General features: G+C 43.1%; 1 protein-coding gene across 3 annotated transcripts in view; it reads left to right on the forward strand.

Moving 5' to 3' along the window:
* The window catches only part of KIDINS220 (kinase D interacting substrate 220), a 159,668-nt gene that overhangs the window by 136,582 nt on the left and 3,424 nt on the right, over positions 1 to 19,662 (forward strand). For all 3 annotated transcript variants that reach the window (XM_084622063.1, XM_084622064.1, XM_084622065.1), the window contains 3 exons: positions 9,084 to 9,230; positions 17,052 to 17,150; positions 17,980 to 18,228. In XM_084622063.1, coding sequence (XP_084478189.1) covers positions 9,084 to 9,230; positions 17,052 to 17,150; positions 17,980 to 18,228 — 495 coding nt within the window. The remainder of the gene's footprint in view (positions 1 to 9,083; positions 9,231 to 17,051; positions 17,151 to 17,979; positions 18,229 to 19,662) is intronic.

The raw sequence follows: 19,662 nt of genomic DNA on the forward strand, positions 1-19,662 counted from the left end.
ATTCAAGTTTGCATTACTAATTATATTTGTTAGGATGGAGCATGCCTCAACATAATTGTATTGTTTTAAAGTTGTTTTCCCTGTTGTATGAAATCAGTAGTGCCTTGAGGCATATAATGTACTTTCATTGAAGTGGCCCTAAAATGGACCTGTGCAATCATGTAATTGTACATAAACCTTGCCTATCTTTTAAAAATAATGGAAGTGTTTTTTTAATGGACAGATCTGGGTATGGACAAAGGATGTAGCCTGGGAAGTTTTTCACTTATTCTTGCAAACGTTAATGTGAAATTAATCCCCTTAGAATACAAACTATAAACCCAATTACTATTTGTTCTCAAAATCTACCTTTTCAGCTCTGTTTTCCTTGCTTAGCTATGAGGACTTTAAAATTATTCAGCAAATAATGTTGTAACCTAATTTTGAAATGACAAAGGAATTTTAGGCTGCAAACCAAGATTTTTCACTGTAAAAATGATGCAGATCTTCCCTCTGACCTAGGATATTAAACCTCAACAAGTATTCATCTGTTTTTTTACAAGTACAAAAGGAGAAAGTCATTTATCAGAAATATCTATCTTAAAAGTTTTATTGCAGTATTAAAAAAATCTCAGTATACTAACTTTGTATTATAAAGCTAGTTTTACATGCACTGTTTTAAATTAGATTAATATGAATGCATAAGTGTCTATTACACCTTTAGACATTTTTGTTGTTTCACTTTAAGCTTCTGTCTTTTCATTCTGTTTTTGTCCCTTTCTTGAAGCTGTGTAAATCTGGGTTAAACAAACAGAGACAGGTACAGCAACTTTCTATGAATTGTCATTCACTTATTTGATGGAATCATTGCAAAAGCTATCATACTGGCTCTTCATGCTAGGCTGTCTATAAATTAATGCTCATTACTAGCCCTTAGGTTTGCTTTTAGCTTTGGCATGGCAAATATTTTTCAGTGTAATGTTCTCTAAGCTGAAAAATGTGTCAGTTTAAGTACAGTTTTAATTCACTTACCTGACGACATTATCCCCAAAGCAATTATGTTATTTATTCTTCAGTCAGCGTTATTTATAAAGAGTGATTTGGACTAATGTGTATTTGTTTCAAATAGTTTATACTTTAACAAAAATCTAAATATTTTTAGCATTTTTCCCATATAATTTTTGATAGATAAAAATGCTTCTTTCTAAACTAACTTCTAATGCATGCAGAAATAGTGACTTGCTCTTGATTGCTAAAATATTTTGATTTAATGCAAGAATACCTATTCCATCTTAACTCTGTGCGAAATTTCCTTCTTTATTTCTTTGTGTTAATCTACAGATGCTATATTTGATTGATTCACAGTTCACAAACTGTTGAAACTTCACATTGTTCTTAGAGTATTTATGTTAGCAACACCATTGTAAAATAGTTATGGCCATAGTTTATGGCTGTCATTTTTCACATTACAATAGATTTTTCCACTAAAAGTATAATTTGAACTAATCAGTAAATTGTGATTATGGGAGGATTAACTTAGTTCATGCTTTTCAGCATCTCTTATTCACTGCATTCATTGTCAGAATATTGTTGAGAAATCACATTGGAATAAGAAGAAGATTGGAATAATACATTCAAATATCGCTAAAAATTTCTGAATTGTGCTGACAACTTGGATAAAAATTTTAATATCAGAATGATTAAAAATGTTATGACCTTTTTTGTTGCCTTTTGGACAAGTTTCTCAAGCAATCAAGTCAAGGTAAAAACGTGTAAGTTTTAACCAAGAGAAACAAAACATTTTTTTTTTTTGTTTACCTTCAGGTTAGATTGCAGTTACCGTTTAGAACAGAAATGTATTTGTTAAAAAAACCCCATAATCTGTAGTTTTGTTAGTATTTAAATGCTCTATTTAAAATTGTGTTTATTTGTAAAAGAAACTGGAATATCTTTTACTATTTACAGACTGTGAAATAATTATGAGATAATTAATTGTGAATATCAAAAGTGAGTGTGTGGGTGGGGAAATATTGACCAAAACTATCTGGTAAGTAGGAGACTAAGAAGGTTAAGAAGGTAAAAGTGATTATAAAAGTTAAGTATTGGAAAACATAAAGATTATATAAGAAGGGAATACAAATAATGCTCTAGTATTGCCCTATGTGCCTGCAACAGCCTCTCTTCTTGTATACCTAGCAGCCTCTATATTGTTTGGAATCATAAGAATAGCCATACCAGATCTGACCAGTCGTCCATTTAATCCAGTATCTTATTCCCAGCAGTGTGCAGTGCCAGATGCTTCAGGGGAAGGTGCAAGAAAGCCTGTAGTATGGGCAGTTACATAGTTCAGAGGGAAAGCTTCTTCCTAACATTAATCAGTTAGTGATTGGCTTATACCTTGAAGTATATTAGGATTTATATCCTTTAAAAAATTTAATTAAATATTGTCTAGTGTAGCTGTAGGTGTTCTCATTATCAAGAGTAAATGTGATTCTTTCCTTGAATCTTTCTGAAAGTGAAGTACTTAAATAAAGAGAAAAGAGAGAAACACTATGGAGAATGTAAATGCATTCTTTATTGTTCATAAAGAATTACAGGTAAACCCTGATAACTGAACTGTAGTTAACTAAAGCAACAACTGTTTGATGTTGCACTTCAGAACTTTGGAGAAGTGGAATTTCTTTGCAGTGTGGCCTGTTTAAAGTGATGGACCTTCACAGGAATTTAGCTTCAGTCCTGTGGTGCCTAGATGTTACACAGTGCTGAAACCAAAATTCCATAAGCAGGAGCTGTGAAGGCTGTGAAGGGTGTGCTGCTAATAGAACTAGCAATTCTGATGGCTCTGGGGACATCTGGAATAACCAGATTACAGATAGAGGTCTCTGCTTGTACCACCTTTCAGAAATGTCTCTTCCTGCTCTGCACTCTCCCTCCCCAGCACTCTGTTCTGTCTTGCACACAGATCTTAGATTTCTGTGCACAGAGCTAAGCTTTGCAAGAGTGGAGCTGAAGAGGGGCTCTGTTCCTACAAAATTGAGGGGCTTTTGGCGATTAACATCATTTCTGTGGAATGTAAGAGTTCCACAGGGCTGAGCCCTTTGGTTAAGTAATCCTATGATTATACAGAGGTTTTGGATGTCCTCTGAAACCTCTGAATAATAATGAATTTCTATGTGTTGGGTTATGATGCCAGAGGCAGAAATTAGTTATCTAGAAAAGGAAGAGGAAGGATTGAAAACCTGGAGTGTCACAGTGGAATGTGTAATGATAAAAGTAAGGTAGCATTTTATGGCCTTCTCTGAAATTCCAGATGATGTAGTGCAGTGGTCACCAACCTGTAGATGGCGATTCATTGGTCGATCCTGGAGCCTCTGCCAGTCAATCGCAAGCTCTGACCGCTAAAAGTATGATGGTGCAGCGGGGCTAAGGCAGGCTCCTTGCCTTCCCTGATCCCACACCGCTCCTGGAAGCGACCAGCATGCCCCCACAACTCCTGGCGGGGAGGGGTCTCCGCGCGCTGCTCCTGCCTGCAAGCACCACCCTCGCAGCTCCCATTGGCCAGAAACGAGGAGCTGTGGGGGCAGTGCATGCAGGCAGGAGCAGCATGCAGAGCCACGTGCCCCACCCCAGGGGCCACAGGGCATTTTGACCACTTCTCGGAGTGGCATGGGGTCGGGGCAGGCAGGGAGCTTGCCTTAGCCCCACTGCACCACCGACCAGGAGCCGCCCAAGGTAAGTGCTGCCCGTCGGGATCCCACACCCCAGCCCTGAGCCTCCTCCCGGAGCCAGCACATTGAACTCCCTCCTGCACCTCAAGCCCCTGCCCCAGCTCTTAGCCCCCTCCCATAGCCAGCACCCCATACCTCCTCCTGCACCCTGAACCCCCTCCCGCACCCCAACCCTCTGCCCCAGCCCTGACCCCCCTCCCAGAGCCATCACCCCATACCTCCTCCTGCACCCCAACACTCTGCCCCAGCCCAGAGCCCCCTCCTGCACCCAAACTTGCTCCTGCACCCAACCCCCTGTCCCAGCCCAGTGAAAGTGAGAGAGGGTGGGGGAGAGTGAGTGATGGGGGAGGGAGGGAATGAGCCGGGCGGAACTTCAGGGAAGGGGCAGGGCCTCTGGGAAGGGACGGGATAGATCCTGGGTTGTACTTAAATTCAAAAAGTGATCTTGTGCTTAAAAAGGTTGGAGACTACTGATGTAGTGGTACCTTTAACTATTTAGATGTTTATAGTTTACTATATATGGAATGCTTAAGGGTGACTTTGGAAAGGAAATATTTCACCACAGTCTCATATTGAACTGTTGCAACCGAAGTTGTTAATCATGCTTGATCCAGATATTTGCACATGGCTGAGAATATTAAAGCCAAGATATACAGTTAAACTTAAATTTTCCAAAACTCCCTGTTAGCTAAAACAATGTCACAATACTAACAAATGCAAATATTAACAATTACTAACAACAGTTAACTATGTTCATTATCCAAAACTCCAACTATTACATTTGATAATTAAAGTTGTACTGTATAGCATTCACTCTTAGATGGCACTTTTCAATAACTATGTTCTTCTGTGAGTAGAACTAACTCTTTCTGAACTTTCCCAATTATACTGATATTTTTACATTGTTTTATTACCACTAAATAAATGTTACAATATTTTGAAACCTCTCTTATTCCTTTTAAATATGTAGAAATACATTTAATGTTGAAATTTCTTTCAGCAGGGGTCTGTCTTGGGTCCAGTACTATCCAATATTTTCATTCATTACTTGGATAATTGAGTAGAGAGTGTGCTTATAGTATTTGCAGATAATACCAGGCTGAGAAGGGTTGCTAACACTTTGGAAGACAGGATTAGAATTTCAAATGACCTTGACAAATTGAAGAATTGGTCTGAAATCAACAAGATGAAATTCAGTAAAGACAAGTGCAAACTACTACACTTAAAAAGGAAAACTCAAATGCACAGCTACAAAATGGGGAATAACTGGCTAAACAGCAGTACTGCTGAAAAGAATGTGTGGGTTATAGTGGATCAGAAATTGAATGTGAGTCAACAATGTGATGCAGTTGTGAAAAAGGCTAATATCATTTTGATGTGTATTAACAGGAGTGTTGCATGTAAGACATGGAGCTTAATTGTCCCACTTTACTCAGCACTGTTGAGGTCCCAGTTGGAGTAGTGTGTCCAGTTCTTGGCATCGTGCTTTAAGATGTGGAGAAATTGGCGAGTCCAGAAGAGAGCAACAAGAAAGATAAAAGGTTTAGAAAACCTGACCTATGAGGTTAAGGTTAAGAAAACTGGCCATGTTTAGTCTTGAGAAAATAAGATTGAAGGGGTATTTGATAACAGACTTCAAATATGTTCTGTGATCTGTTGTTCTCCATGTCCACCAAAGGTAGGGCAAGAAATAATCGTCTGAATCTGTAGCGAGGGAGATTTAGGTTAGCTGTTAAGAGAATAGCTATTATGGAATCCCCATCATTGGAGATTTTTAAGAACAGCTTAGACAAATGCCTCTCAGGGATGGTTTAGGTTTACTTGGTCCTGCCTCAGCACAGGGTGCTGAACTTGATGACCTCTGGAGGTGCCTTCCAGCCCTAGATTTTTATCATTCTGTTTTAAGGGAGAAAGTTATAGAGAACTATACTTTTTTTCTTCAGTGTGTGCTCTTTGTCTCTTGTGTTCTTCTGTAAACCATTGTGTCACACTGTCTGGAGTGGTTCATGAGCATTAGTGCCAATCTCAGGGCAGACTGTCAAGAAGCAGGGCAGAGACTCCAGACTGGGTTGTATTTCTATAATTAGATTTCACCAACCCAGTAAGGAATATGAACTCAAAAGCACTATAACAGTCTTAAAACAGAATCAGAGGCAATCCGCTTGATATTGCAGTCTATCTCTCCACCCAGTCAAGCTGGATTTAGTGATAGTTGGTTGCTATACACCAAAGATCACAAAATATTCAGGTTGCTCCCAGTCCCAAGAGAGCAGTCACTTACCTCAGATCAACTTGTACATTAGATCTCTCTCCAAAGACAATGCTTGTAGCCAATCCTGTAATAAACTAACTAAAGATTTATTGACTAAGAAAAGAAATGAGAGAGTTATCACAAGGTTAAAGCAAGCAAACTTATATACACAAATGAGTTAGTGGTTTTAAAAGATAACACAAATGTAGTAATCTGTTAGCTCTGAATGGGAAATTAATATATAGTTGATATACAGAACTATACTGGCAAAAGAGGTCTTGGTGGAATTTTTCTGTTTGTCTGTATGTAATGTGATAACTTTTGAATACCACATCCAATGAGTTCCAAAATTTCAGGGAATGTTATAGGCGTCAGTGGGCAGAATCCTATTGATTTTTGTGAAATCAGAAGGGGGAAATGGGGGGAGGGAGACAGAGACCCTTGAATCTGATTAGCAGATCTGGCAGCATCAGTCCTCTTTGTAATTGTCTATAAATCAAAGCAGCCATTAACGCTTACCAGCATAATAATACCCCTCATCTCCTCTCTGCCCATGTCACAGTACAGTTTAAAATTTTGACATCCTGAATTACTTATCTCCCAGATAGAAAAGAAATAAAGATAGTTGAGGGAAAAGGGCCCCTGTCATGGGTGGATTGGGTGATGATGGGAGGGGGGTGGTGGGCCACTCAGACCCTTGCAAAGGGGAATTGAGAGGTACACAGGACCCCTGGTATTCTGGGGAGAATGAGGCTCAGTGGTATGGGGGACACACAGAGCCCCAGCCATATAATGGAGGGGTGAATGGTGGAAGAAGAGGGAAGGGAGAAATGAGGGAGCGCACAGTTCATGACACGAGGGGAGATTGTGAGCCCCTGGCATACAGGGAGGTGAGGATGGAGGTTGGAGGGAGTCTCTAAAATAGAGAAGGATTGGAGGATGGCTGGAAGTATGGGCTGGATGAATGGACTATAAGGTGGATAGAAAGCTGGCTAGATCACTGGGCTCAACGGGTAGTGATCAATGGCTCCATGTCTAGTTGGCAGCCAGTATCAAGCAGAATGCCCCAACAGTCTGTCCTGGGGCCGGTTTTGTTCAATATCTTCATTAATGATCTGGACGATGGCGTGGATTGCACCCTCAGCAAGTTTGCAGTTGACACTAAACTGGGAGGAGTGATAGATTCACTGGAGGGTAGGGATAGGATACAGAGGGACCTAGACAAATTAGAGGATTGGGCCAAAAGAAATCTGATGAGGTTCAACAAGGACAAGTGCAGAGTCCTGCACTTAGGACGGAAGAATCCCATGCACTGCTACAGACTAGGGACCAAATGGCTAGGCAGTAGTTCTGCAGAAAAGGACCTAGGGGTTACAGGGGAAGAGAAGCTGGATATGAGTCAACAGTGTTCCCTTGTTGCCAAGAAGGCTAACAGCACTTTGGGCTTTGTGAGTAGGGGCATTGCCAGCAGATCAAGGGACGTGAGTCTGGATATGAGTCAATAGTATGCCTTTGTTGCCAAGAAGGCTAGCAGCATTTTGGGCTGTGTGAGAGCAGATCGAGGGACGTGATCATTCCCCTCTATTCGGCATTGGTGAGACCTCATCTGGAGTACTGTGTCCAGTTTTGGGCCCCACACTACAAGAAGGATGTGGAAAAACTGGAAAGCGTCCAGCAGAGGACAACAAAAATGATTAGGGGACTGGAGCACATGACTTAAGAGGAGAGGCTGAGGGAACTGGGATTATTTAGTCTGCGGAAGAGAAGAATGAGGGGGGATTTGATAGCTGCTTTCAACTGCCTGAAAGGGTTCCAAAGAAGATGGATCTAGACTGTTCTCAGTGGTAACAGATGACAGAACAAGGAGTAATGGTCTCAGGTTGCAGTGGGGGAGGTTTAGGTTGGATATTAGGAAAAACTTTTTCACTAGGAGGGTGGTGAAGCCCTGGAATGGGTTACCTAGGGAAGTGGTGGAATCTCCTTCCTTAGAGGTTTTTAAGGTCAGGCTTGACAAAGCCCTGGCTGGGATGATTTAGTTGGGGATTGGTCCTGCTTTGAGCAGGGGGTTGGACTAGATGACCTCCTGAGGTCCCTTCCAACCTTGATATTCTATGGCAAACAGGGAGCTTGTGATTGGTGGGGGAGGAATGAAGGATGGTAGGAGCCTCTGGTACATGCAATGAGCTTGACCTACAAAAGCAGCTGTCTGATCCTCTAGCATAAATAACAGGTGTTTACTTTGTAAAATGTTCTTTTCCAATGTAGATATCGTTATTGAGTAATGAGTGTTTTTCATGGACGCTCTGTAAAACTTTCAAAGATAACAGTATTCTACAGATTGCCCTACATCAATTAATAATTGGACCCAATTTACAGCTTGAAACATATCACTAATATAGATGCTCAAATATATTGCTGATGGGTGTGGCATAAGAATCTAGATGGACAGTTTATCTGGGTATATTTTAACAGGATAGTGAAATTGCATAAACGTAGACTTATATTTCTTCCCCTTCACCTTGCTTTAGCCGCCTCTGTATTGTGGCACAGAAACCCCACAACTAGGAAGAATTTAGGCTTTTCTGAGAATTTAGAGCCTTGTTGTACTGGCCACCTGCAGATGCATTCATTTTTCCTCCCCACACCCTCTTTGGTGTTATTTCCAGAAGCTGAGCTAGTTACCCTATGTCATCTTAGTCTGAAGTTAGCATGAAGAGTTTAGGTAAAACAGTGGAAACCAGATTTTTTAATAAGGCCTAGTCTTGCTTTTAAAATTTGACCTAGTTAAATCTATGCAAACCCCTAATGGTGACCCTGTAGTTTAACCCTTGCTTATATTGATAATTTGTTATCTTATATGGATTTTTTTAATTAGTTTGGTTAAACTAGAACACTTTTCTAGGATGGACAGTATCTCAGCCATTTCCTTCTCATTATTATTGTTATTACTACCACCATATGTTAGTATTTTCTAGTATTATATTTAGATAATTTGGCACTAATCATGGTATTCTTACTTTTTAGCTCCATATCCAAAAATGCATGTAATTGAAGACCATTTGATTTGCATCAGACATGCTTAGCATTTGAATATATTGTTTGTGCACATTTTTCCTCTTGCATAGGGAACAGGAACAGTCACAGGATCAGCCACTGGAGGATCACATGTGCCTTTGAGCTCAATGAATGTGGAAGCCGTATGTGAGAAGCTGAAGCAGATAGAAGGGCTGGATCAGAGTATGTTACCTCAATACTCTGAAACTATAAGAAAGGTGATCCATTATTATACTTCAATCATTTACATAACATTGAAACACAGGAATGCATGCGTAGAAGAAATTATTTAACTGATGTATTGCATGAAAAATCTACTGAATCATTTTGAATATCAAAATAATACTTTTTATCTATGTATGTTCAAAGTAATGCAGCTTCTTTAATGCAAGGAAAATGTCCTGAGTGCTTCATTATCTTGTATTTAAAACTGAGGTAAGGGCCCTAGTTACTAAAGTGAAACGTCAAAATGTGTTTTTTCTTGCAAAAAGAATATTGTGCATTATTGTAATTAATTTACCCTGTTCAATTTATCATGGTAATTTTCTTAAAGCCTGCATTTAATTTATTTTTTTACTCTCAGATGAGATTGTATAGTCTTTACCTTATTTTAGATCAAGGAAAAAAATGTGTCTGAAGACTCTTCCTCTCTCCTTTCCAAAGTCGTGTTATGTTTTCTGTTCAATTAGGAGATAGTTCTTCTCCAGTTTATTCCCTTATCCTGGCTGATATATAAATGTTATATATGGAATGTTCTGGATGTGTGCAGAATACTAAAATTCTACATAGCCTACTGCAAGGCCTAGTACTGTCAAACTGGGTACTTTGTGTGAGAGTTAACACAGGAAAACTACTTCTAAAACTACCATCTCTACATGAATCAAGCAATGTATTACAAAAGCCTAATCTCAAAAGGTATGCTTTGCCCCGTGGTAGAGTAACTACATTTTTTTCAAAGAGTAAAAATAGGATCCCTGTCCCAGATGGCTGTTGCAGATAAGTATTTTGTCAGGAAAGTGTGTAAAGGAGGATTTTGGTAGGTATAGTATCTGTAGGGAGTCAAAAGGGGAGAAAAGATCCCCTTTCTGCCCTCCCATAGCTTTTCAGCCCAAGAGTTGGAACATATTACAATAAAGTATGGGCATCTATTTACCCTTCATTCTTTTCTCCAAGTCCCAGCCCTGTGACTGTATTTTCCACTCCTGTATCTGCAGGCCCTGCATCTAGTTTATAGAAATCTCCCATGCTCCAAGACTCCCCTATCTTTTAGTCTTCTCATTTTATTTTTATATATTCCCCCTCTCCTGTTTTCTGTTTTTATATTTTATGTACCTTTGTTTTTCCTCACTTCATCCTCTGTCTCTCCTCCATTCAGTCCATTCACCCTTTTCTTCCTCCCTCTTTACCTCTCACCCTTCCATATCTCCCTCACTTTCTCTGCCACACTTGCTCACTCTCATTTATTCTGTCTTCCCTCCCACATGCTAAAATGACTCCCTTGTGTCCCCCCTGCCTTTTCACAATCCATTGCTCCCCAATGATGCCAGGAAAGTGAAGAGCAGTGTTGAGGCTGGGTCAGTAGCCATTTCTGTATTAGGGTGGTGTTGCTGAGCTTTCTGTAAGTTCTGATTCTTCTTCGAGTGCTTACCCATGTCCATTCCATATTAGGTGTGTGTGCTCACCACATGCACCGGTGCCGTAAGTTTTCCCCTCAGCAGTATCTGTAGGGGACCGGCTCTGGTACCCTCTGGAGTGGCGCCCACATGTCGCAGTATAAGGGGCGCCGCCGGCTCCCCTCACCCTCAGTTCCTTCTTGCCGCCAGTGACAGTGCTGGAACATCTGATGCTTTGGCTAGCATTGATTCCTTCTCTGTTCTTGCAAAATTTGAAATCCTGTAAAATAGTTATACATAGTAGTTTTCTTAGTTACCCTTAGTTGTAGTTCTCAAACTCTCTGTTAGTCCCAAACGGGACCTGGTCAGGGCATGCCCTGGTCCCCAGACTTTGAGCCCTGTGATGGTTGCAAACGCTGTATGCCCATCAGTGGTCCCCATACCAGCTGCTTAAGGCGCTTAGGCGAAGGACACACAAGTGACAAATGCCGTATCTGCAAGTCCTTCAAATCTAGGACGAAGAAGGAGCGCAATATCCATGTAAGCGTTCCTAATGGAGTCGTCACTCACTTCGGCACCGGAGCAGCGGTCTTACTCTGCACCGAGCACTGTGGTCTCCATGCACAGTGTTCCCCTGGTGCCGTTCACGAGCCGGCACTGGTCTCCCTCCATCGCTCTTGTCAAGAAGCCAAAACAGACTGTGAGGGGAAGATCTCCTACCTCCTGCAAGGGAAAGGAGAGGGCACAGGGCGAGCCAAGACCCATGTCAGGCAGCAGTACCATTCCCCATCGAGAGGGACTTCCCACCAGCTTTCACCTGCCCGCAGCCATCACGCCTCAGGATGGGAGAGGCAGGCTCAGTGGAGCCCTCTTCGGTCCCCTCACCAGGGGCAGCAATCGAGGAACTTGAGGTGTACCTTGCCGGTAGATTGGCGCAGACCCTTGGAGGCATGCTCCGCCTGGCAAGAACTTCAGGACCAGCCCCGACCATCTTCAAGGGCCCAGGACTGATCCTGGGACCAATCGGGCACCAGATACCGCCGATCACCGGGCTGTCATTGCCCGTCTCCAAAAGGAAGGTCACCCTACTCAGGACAAGAGTCACCGCTCAGCCCGATCCTGGTTGCCCAGGACCAACCGCTTCGCTGGTGGCTCAGAGTGAAGTTCCCTGATTGCAGGACAAGTCCTGGTACCGACGGTGCCAACGACATTATCAGTACCGAAACCTGTCCCATGGCCCCAAGTGCAGTGGCTGGTCCTATGGATACCGTGGATCCCTTGGGGGTTCACCCAGCCTTCCCAGGCTGCCCAATTGGTGTTGGGAGCCTCGGACAGGCCAGTGGCCTTGGTATCCCGTCCCCCTCAGGAGACTTCAGGGGGTAAGACCCTGCAGGTCCAGGAGGACCCAGGGAAGCAAGCTGCTGGACCATGACTGGATGTGGAGGTTCCCACTGCACAGGCCTCAGCCTCGTCTGGCGACGACAAGGACATCACGGGGCCCGCTTACCCAGTTCCTCAGGATGATGCCAAGGCGCACCAGGAACTTTTGAAGAGGGTCGCTTCTAACCTCAGGCTTCTTGCAGGGGAATTGGAAGAGCCCTCAGTCTCTCTGATGTCCTCTGTTCCTCGGCTCCTGCTAGGGTGGCTCTACTGTTTCATAAAGGGATTTCTAAGATCACTAATGCCCTGTGGGAGACTCCCTCTTCCCTGGCCCCTATCTCTAAAAGGGCGAAACGTAAGTATTTCATGCCAATCAAAAGGCATGAGTACCTGTACTCGCACCCAGCCCCCAATTCCCTTGTGGTCGAGGCGGTTAACCACAAGGAGAGGCAGGACAACCCGGGCCCACCTTCAAAAATAAAGACTCAAGGAGGATTTATGGATTTATTCGTCTTCCAGCCTTCAACTGAGAGTGGCCAACCACCAAGTCCTCCTTCACCGATATGACTTCAATATGTGGCAAACCGTGGCCAAGTTCGTCGGGTCGCTCCCTGAGGCTTCCAAGAAGGAGTTCTGAGCGATCCTTGATGAGGGAATGACCGCTGCCAGGGCGGTCCTTCAGGCGGTGTGAGACGCTGCGGACACTGCTGCCCGCACCCTGTCTTCTGCTATCTCGATGCGGCCAGCCTCTTGACTGCTCCTCTCTGGGTTGTCCACTAAGGCTCAACAGTCAATGCAGGAGCTGCCCTTCGACAGCAGGGCCCTATTGGTGGAGCAAATAGCAAATTGCGTGGCCTCAAGGACTCCTGCACCACCCTAAAACCCCTGGGTCTTTACGTCCCTACCCCAGCATGTAAGCGGTTCAAACCGCAGCAGTCGCAGGGCCAGGGGAGTCAGCCTCAGCAGGACAAGCCCTATAAACAAGCCAAAGGCTACAAGCGCTGCCCAAGCCACCAGCCTCCACCTTCTGCCCAGTTGGGCTTGACCTGTAATAAGTAGGGGGCCAAATGGTCATTTTGAAGGTGAACCTGAGGTGACCTATCAAACTATTCCCCGGATCCATCCTTCCCTGTAGTCTCCAACCTCCTCTCCCTCTTCCTCCCTGCCTGGACAGCTGTAACCTCGGACCAATGGGTCCTCAGTACAGTGAAACAGGGTTATACCTTCCATTTACTCTTCCCCCCCCACCTTCCCTGTCCCTCTTCAGGGACCCCCTCACAAGAGTCTCCTTGCGCAGAAGGTAAAGGGGTTACTACAGCCAGTTGCAGTGGAAGAAGTTCCTCTTGAGTATCATAGAATCATAGAATATCAGGGTTGGAAGGGACCTCAGGAGGTCATCTAGTCCAACTCCCTGCTCAAAGCAGGACTAATCCCCAACTAAATCATCCCACCCATGGCTTTGTCAAGCCTGACCTTAAAAACCTCTAAGGAAGGAGATTCCACCACTTCCCTAGGTAACCCATTCCAGGGCTTCACCACTCTCCTAATGAAAAAGTTTTTCCTAATATCCAACCTAAACCTCCCCCACTGCAACTTGAGACCATTACTCCTTGTTCTGTCATCTGCTACCACTGAGAACAGTCTAGATCCATCCTCTTTGGAACCCTTTTTCAGGTAGTTGAAAGCAGCTATCAAATCCCCCCTCCTTCTTCTCTTCTGCAGACTAAACAATCCCAGTTCCCTCAGCCTCTCCTCATAAGTCATGTGTTCCAGTCCCTTAATCATTTTTGTTGCCCTCCGCTGGACACTTTCCAGTCTTTCCACATCCTTCTTGTAGTGTGGGGCCCAAAACTGGACACAGCACTCCAGATGAGGCCTCACCAATGTCGAATAGAGGGGAATGATCACGTCCCTTGATCTGCTGGCAATGCCCCTACTCACAAAACCCAAAGTGCTGTTAGCCTTCTTGGCAACAAGGGAACACTGTTGACTCATATCCAGCTTCTCTTCCCCTGTAACCCCTAGGTCCTTTTCTGCAGAACTACTGCCTAGCCATTTGGTCCCTAGTCTGTAGCAGTGCATGGGATTCTTCCATCCTAAGTGCAGGACTCTGCACTTGTCCTTGTTGAACCTCATCAGATTTTTTTTGGCCCAATCCTCTAATTTGTCTAGGTCCCTCTGTATCCTATCCCTACCCTCCAGCATATCTACCACTCCTCCCAGTTTAGTGTCATCTGCAAACTTGCTGAGGGTGCAATCCATGCCATCGTCCAGATCATTAATGAAGATACTGAACAAAACCAGCCCCAGGACCGACCCTTGTGGCACTCCGCTTGATACCAGCTACCAACTAGACATGGAGCCATTGATCACTACCCGTTGAGCCGGACGATCTAGCCAGCTTTCTATCCACCTTACAGTCCATTCATCCCACCCATACTTCTTTAACTTGCTGTCAAAAATACTGCGGGAGACCGTATCAAAAGCTTTGCTAAGGTCAAGGAATAACATGTCCACTGCTTTCCCCTCATCCACAGAGCTAGTTATCTCGTCATAAAAGGCAATTAGATTAGTCAGGCATGACTTGCACTTGGTGAATCCATGCTGACTGTTCCTGATCACTTTCTTCTCCTCTAAGTACTTCAGAATTGATTCCTTGAGGACCTGCTCCATGATTTTTCCAGGGACTGAGGTGAGGCTGACACTGAGGTGACTACAGGAACAAGAGGTTCTATTCCCAGTATTTCTTAATCCCAAAGGCCTACGGCCCATCCTGGGCCTGCAAGACCTCAACAAGTACCTAAAGAAGTTAAAATTCTGCATGGTTTCCCTGGCTTCTATTATCCCCTCCCTGGATCCAGGAGACTGGTATGCCACCCTCGACTAGAAGGACGCATACTTCCACACAGCGCTCTTTCAAGGACACAGACGCTTCCTCCGGTTTACGGTGGGGCCCCACCACTACCAGTTTGGAGTTTGCAATCCTTCCGTTTGGCCTGGCAACAGCATCCGAGAGTGTTTACTGAGTGCATGTCAATGGAGCCAAGTGCAGCTACCTCAGGCGCTGGGGTATTCAGATCTACCCGTACCTCAACTACTGGTCATCAAGGGCAGTTCCAGGTCTCAAATCCAAAGTGATATCGCAGTGCTTCAGGCCACGTGCTGCTCTTGGGGCCTACTGGCAAATGACAAAAAGTCAACGTTAGTGCCGGTGCAGAGGATAGAGTTCACTGGAGCAGTCCTCAAATCAACCTGCACCTGGGTGTTCCTGCCGCTGGAAAGGTTCCACACATTGACGAACCTCCTCGTGGAAGTCTCCACATTCCCTCTGACTACAGCTGGGGTCTTTCTGCACCTCCAAAGTCCCATGGCAGCATGCACTTACATTGTCTGCCTGCCAGGCTCCGAATGCGGCCCCTGTAACAATCTCTGGGGATGGTCTATTCCCAGTCCAGAGACCCCTTGGAAAAGATCGTTATCGTTCCCCAGGTGATACTTACCTCACTACGATGGTGGACCGACTGCAGGACAGTTCTGGAGGGGGTTCTGTTCAACAACCCCCCTCTGTCCATCGAGTTGGTGTCAGACACCTCAGACCTCAGCGGGGATGCACATCTTGGTGACCTCCAGACACAGGGGATGTAGTCCCCAGAGGAGGTGAAGTTGCACATAAACGTCAGAGCTCTGAGCAGTCCAGCTGATGTGCGGAGTCTTCCTGCCCCACCTGTTGGGCAAGGTGGTACGAGTTCTGACGGACAACACAGCCTCAATGTTCTACATGAACAGGCAAGGGGGAGCACGGTCATCGACTCTTTGTCAAGAAGCACTCTTTCTATGGAACTTCTGCATCAGCTACAAAATCCACCTGGAAGCTTGTCACCTTCCTGGTGTCAAGAATACGCTGACGGACCAGCTTAGCAGGGACTTCTTCTCTCACCACGAGTGGTCGCTCCATCCAGAGGTAGCCTGCGTAATCTTCCTAAGGTGGGGAACTCCCCAAGTGGACCTGTTTGCTACCAGACAGAACAGGAAATGCCACCAGTTTTGCCCTCGGCAAGGTCTGAGCAAGGGCTCCCTCTCTGAAGCCTTCCTCCTGTCGTAATCAGGGAGCCTGATGTACGTGTTCCCTCCAATTCCACTCATCAGCAGGGTCATAGCAAAGATCAAGAGAGACAAAGCACAGGTGGTCGTGATCACCCCGCAATGGCCTTGCCAGCACTGGTTCGGCATGCTTATGAGCTTGTCCACGGCCTCTCCCTGGCCCCTGCCCAACCACCCGCACCTGCTTTCACAGAACCACAGCTGTCTCCTACACCCCAACCTCGAGTTCCTCCACCTCTCAGCATGGATGCTGCATGGCTGAACCCGGAGGAACGGACCTGTTTGGAAGGAGTCCAACAGGTCCTCCTGGGGAGTAAGAAGCCCTCAACCAGACTGACTTACTTGGCCAAGTGAACAAGGTTTTTCCTGCTGGGGCTACATAGTGTAGTATAATCCATCCACACACCAGTGCCTCTTGAAGCAGGAAAATCCTGGTCTGATCAGGAGTTCTGGACTGTTGGAGACAGTTAGGGTTTGGGTAGAATCTTTCCTGAGCCATGCTTTTGACCTTTGTGTTACCTCTTACCTCTGTACGTTGGTCTCATGTCTCCACAGCTATTCAAGTGTGACTAGAGTTCTAGTAAATTTGTTCCTGATCAATCAGGTGTTCTTTAGAGTAATACAGGACTCTTCATCGCTGGGGAGAGAGTTTGTCACAACCAAGGAATTGGGATTTGATCTTGAAATTGCCATTTGGTAGTCCATGGCATATACTGCAAGGCTTCCAAGGTAACCTCTATTTTTTAAAGGAACCTTCAAGTTTGAAAAGCAAAGTCAAGATTACTAAAAAGAAATATTTTTCAAGTAAATGATAAATTAGAAATATAAAATCCTTGTAAGAGTCCAAAATGATTTCTGGGTAAAATGAATTTTATTATGAAATATTTACAGGGTTTTTTTTAATGTACCAAGTTCTTTTTACATAGTTTTACTTATTTTATTTAGGCAAACATAAATGGTCGTGTCTTGGCTCAATGTAACATTGATGAACTGAAGCAGGAGATGAACATGAATTTTGGTGACTGGCACCTTTTCAGAAGCACGGTAAGATAAAATTTTGAGCTTTTCCATATCAACAGAAAGCTGATTATAGTTTTACATTTGATCCAGAACGCCTCATTTATTTTGCTTTTTCCTTGGTGCTATAAGTCAATTCTCATGGTAAATGTGCAGGCATGTATCATTACATTGGCTGCATCTTAAAACAAACTATTAAAGTATTGGACTTACACAAGCCATACAGTGAGGGGCATCTGTGTCTCTGATACTGTTAAGGCATACATGTATACTAAAAGATCTGTTCTTCCCTCAGCTTGAGGGTAAATAACATAGTTAATGGGAACTAGGGACAGGCATCAGACTGTTAAATTCTCCACAAAGATGTTTGAGTGCTGTTGATTCTCTACTCCTATACTACAGAATATGTTTGTGCTCCTAATTCACAGACTTGTAAATATTGACAGTTACTAGACAGTGTTTTATTGTGAGACTGACGTTTATTAAATCTATTAAATGTGCTATTTGTTTTTTCACTCTTAAACTTGTAATTAGTATTTTGTTTTACAGGAATTGCGTACTTTAAAATTGATAGTCTTTGGCATGTTAATGCTTTAAAAAGGCTGTGTACAGTAACTAAATATTAAGAACGATTTTCATTGCAGACACACAGTTCCATAAAGAGCTCTCTCCCAAGTAGTCTTTTTTTGGTGATTCATTCACAAACACATGCAATTTTACAATTTAAAAAAAGCAAGTTACATTTTCCTGTTTCCTTTTGTTTGGAATATAATACAATTTAAGAAAGATTACTTGCTCAAACCTTTTATCTTGCTTTGCTATGTAATGACATTTGTCCTGTTTTTTACATGTTAAGGTACTCGAAATGAGAAATACAGAAAATCAGGTTGTTCATGAAGATTCTCGTGCAGTGAATGAACATGTTACCAATGTGATTCCTCACAATGAGCTTTCTCGTCGTCCTGTGCGTAATAGTGAATTGCCTCACACTGAGCTTACAGGAATTTCTGCTCAGGTTCCCTACGCTCTCAACTTCAGCTTTGAAGAACTGAACACAATTGGTCTCGATGAAGCTCCTCCACATCATAATAATTTGAGCTGGCAGGTATTTACTAAAGAGATTTATTTTGTTTACCTAATATGTGGGAAATTGTTTTTTGTTAGATGACAGGACAGGCTGCCAGTCCACCCTGTCTATCCAGATACCCTCTCAACTCCCTGTCTTGCCCCAAGACCATAGTTTGTAGAGAGAGTAGGGAAAACCCCCAAATAAACCATTTCTACTGCCTCATCGTAATTTTCTCTCACCCCCAATAGCTATTCCTCCTCCCTGGTAATTCCCCTCCAGAGGGAGAGTATGACTAAAGTACTTAGTTCACCTTGCATAAGGCAAGGTAAATACTAGATATTTCATCAGATAAATTCTATTAATCATACTGTTTAGTCCTCACAAATGGTAAATATTTTAATAACTTGCTACCACCATGCCCCACGTAAAGGTTGAAAAATATATTTATATATAATTTTAACATGCACAGTACTGATGACAGGTTTCAGAGTAACAGCCGTGTTAGTCTGTATTCGCAAAAAGAAAAGGAGTACTTGTGGCACCTTAGAGACTAACCAATTTATTTGAGCACTAGATCCTGTGTTGGCAAGTGATCCAGCATTAAAATCTGGGGTTGGAATCCTCCTCTCATTCTCCCACAAGTTTTGTGCATATAATTTTTGGCTTATAATTTCCAAAATCACACTAAGTATGAGCAGTTTTAGATATATGGGGCCTTTACAGAGGTTATACAGTTGACAAATGAATAAATGTTTTAAGGCAGTGGTCAAGATTTTCAAAAGTAACTAGTGATTTTCAGATTTTCAATTCTGGGCACCCAAAAATTGAGGCCTGATTTTCAGAGGGTAAACGCTCAGCACTTCTTGAAAATCAGGCATTTCAAGTTGGGCGCCCAGAAACTGAGGCACCCAAAATCACTAATTACAACTCTTGGCCAATCTTTTTAATCATCATAGTTATAACTGAAATATACACAAAATGGTTTAGGACATAAATGAATGTTTCTTATGAATGCTTTGGGTAGAATACAGTCTCAATATGTCCTTTTCAACACAAATATGGTGTGGCTCACTGTCTTTTATTTGTAGTTTTTCATTATATGTCAAGAGCCCAGGAATAATGGAAACAAAGATTTTGAAAGACAAACATTTAAAAAAAAAAACTTTGATACAAAAAAATCAAAACTTTAGAACCACAACAAAGAGAGAGACATTAATTCAGAAAAGTAAGAAATTAGTCAGTTTGACTGTCTACTTTTGGGAAGCATTGGAATCCATCATTCAGAGGATATATAGCAAGTTTGCATTAATAAATAAACAAAAACTGGCTCATCTAAAGGGGAAAAGGTACCTTTTGGAAATGGGTAGCCAAATTAAATATTCTGTAGTGAATTAATTTAGCTGTATTCAGTAGGGAATATGCATACATAACTGACCATATCCATCTTTGAGACGGCAGTGTTTCATTATG

This window comes from Lepidochelys olivacea, assembly GCF_965140295.1.
Source record: "Lepidochelys olivacea isolate rLepOli2 genome assembly, chromosome: 3".
Classification (NCBI taxonomy): Eukaryota; Metazoa; Chordata; order Testudines; family Cheloniidae; genus Lepidochelys; species Lepidochelys olivacea.